Genomic DNA, 1,023 nt, shown 5'->3' on the forward strand with positions numbered 1-1,023 from the left:
CCAGCACTGTAGGAGGGGTTGGGTGTCCAGTGTAAAGGTGCTGCTGCTTTGAAGCAGTAACTGCAGAGAAAGGAAATGCCCAGATTCTGCTCTTCTGCAGTGCATAGCGTCTTCTCACGGGAAGGACAGAAAAAGCATTTGTGGCTCCAGCCCATGGCGAGCGCAGCGCTCGAGCCCCCAGGAGTGAACCCCGTGCTGGGGGTGAACCCCACGCTGATGCTCCTCTCTCCTTTGCAGTGGAGGCCACTTCAACCCCGCCGTGTCCTTGGGCGTGTGGCTGGGCGGGGGGTGGGCGTGTGGCTGGTCGGTGGGCTGAACATCACGATGCTCCTTCCTTACTGGGTCTCCCAGCTCTGCGGAGGGATGATAGGAGCCGGCCTGGCAAAGGTACGGACACCCGGGGAGTCTCTTTAGCCAGGGCTGACGCTGGGGTGCAGGGACTCCCCCTGCTCTGCCAGAGCTGGCCGAGCCAGCCCCGGGGTCTCCAGCAGCAGTGTGCGTGACGGGGAGGGTGAGGGGGCCTCAGTGCATTGGTTCTGCATGTAATTAAGAGCACTCATTTCTCACAAGGTGATATGGCTCAGAGGTTTGCTGCGCGGGTGCGGGGCTTGTCTGGCGCTCGGGGCCAGGGTGCCCGGTTCCTCCTCCCAGGTCTTTCACGGTCTGACTGCAGGACTCGGACAACTCGCCCCCCGCCGCAGGCTCAGCTCTGGGGTTCCTCCTCTGCTCGGCCCGCGGGGGCCCGTCTAATTAATTCTCGATGGCAGCTGTTCTCCAGAGGTTTGCTATGGTATGCTAATTAGGCACAGAACGATGCGCGGTACCTCTGCAGCTCCAGCCGTTTTCACGCACGGTGTTTGCCTGCGCTTCTACTTACGGCACTGTGCTTTAAGGTTAATTTATGTTTGGTGCTGCCCGTTCCCAGCGTCCAGGCAGCCCGCACCCAGCCCCAAACCCCTCGGGGGCTGGGTGAGGCTCATTCCGCCAGGACAGCACTGGCTGGGGCATTTTCCCACGGGACCG

At 61.7% G+C, this 1,023-nt stretch overlaps 1 protein-coding gene across 1 annotated transcript in view; it reads left to right on the top strand.

The window, feature by feature from the left end:
* Nucleotides 1-1,023, top strand: part of AQP8 (aquaporin 8) — a gene marked incomplete at its 5' end in the record, with an annotated part of 4,962 nt that overhangs the window by 2,411 nt on the left and 1,528 nt on the right. Inside the window, 2 exon segments of the mRNA XM_009579869.1 lie at nucleotides 238-268; nucleotides 271-387. Of these exon segments, the coding sequence (XP_009578164.1) occupies nucleotides 238-268; nucleotides 271-387 (148 nt within the window).

Source organism: Fulmarus glacialis, unplaced genomic scaffold (genome assembly GCF_000690835.1).
Source record: "Fulmarus glacialis isolate BGI_N327 unplaced genomic scaffold, ASM69083v1 scaffold29036, whole genome shotgun sequence".
NCBI classification, from domain to species: domain Eukaryota; kingdom Metazoa; phylum Chordata; class Aves; order Procellariiformes; family Procellariidae; genus Fulmarus; species Fulmarus glacialis.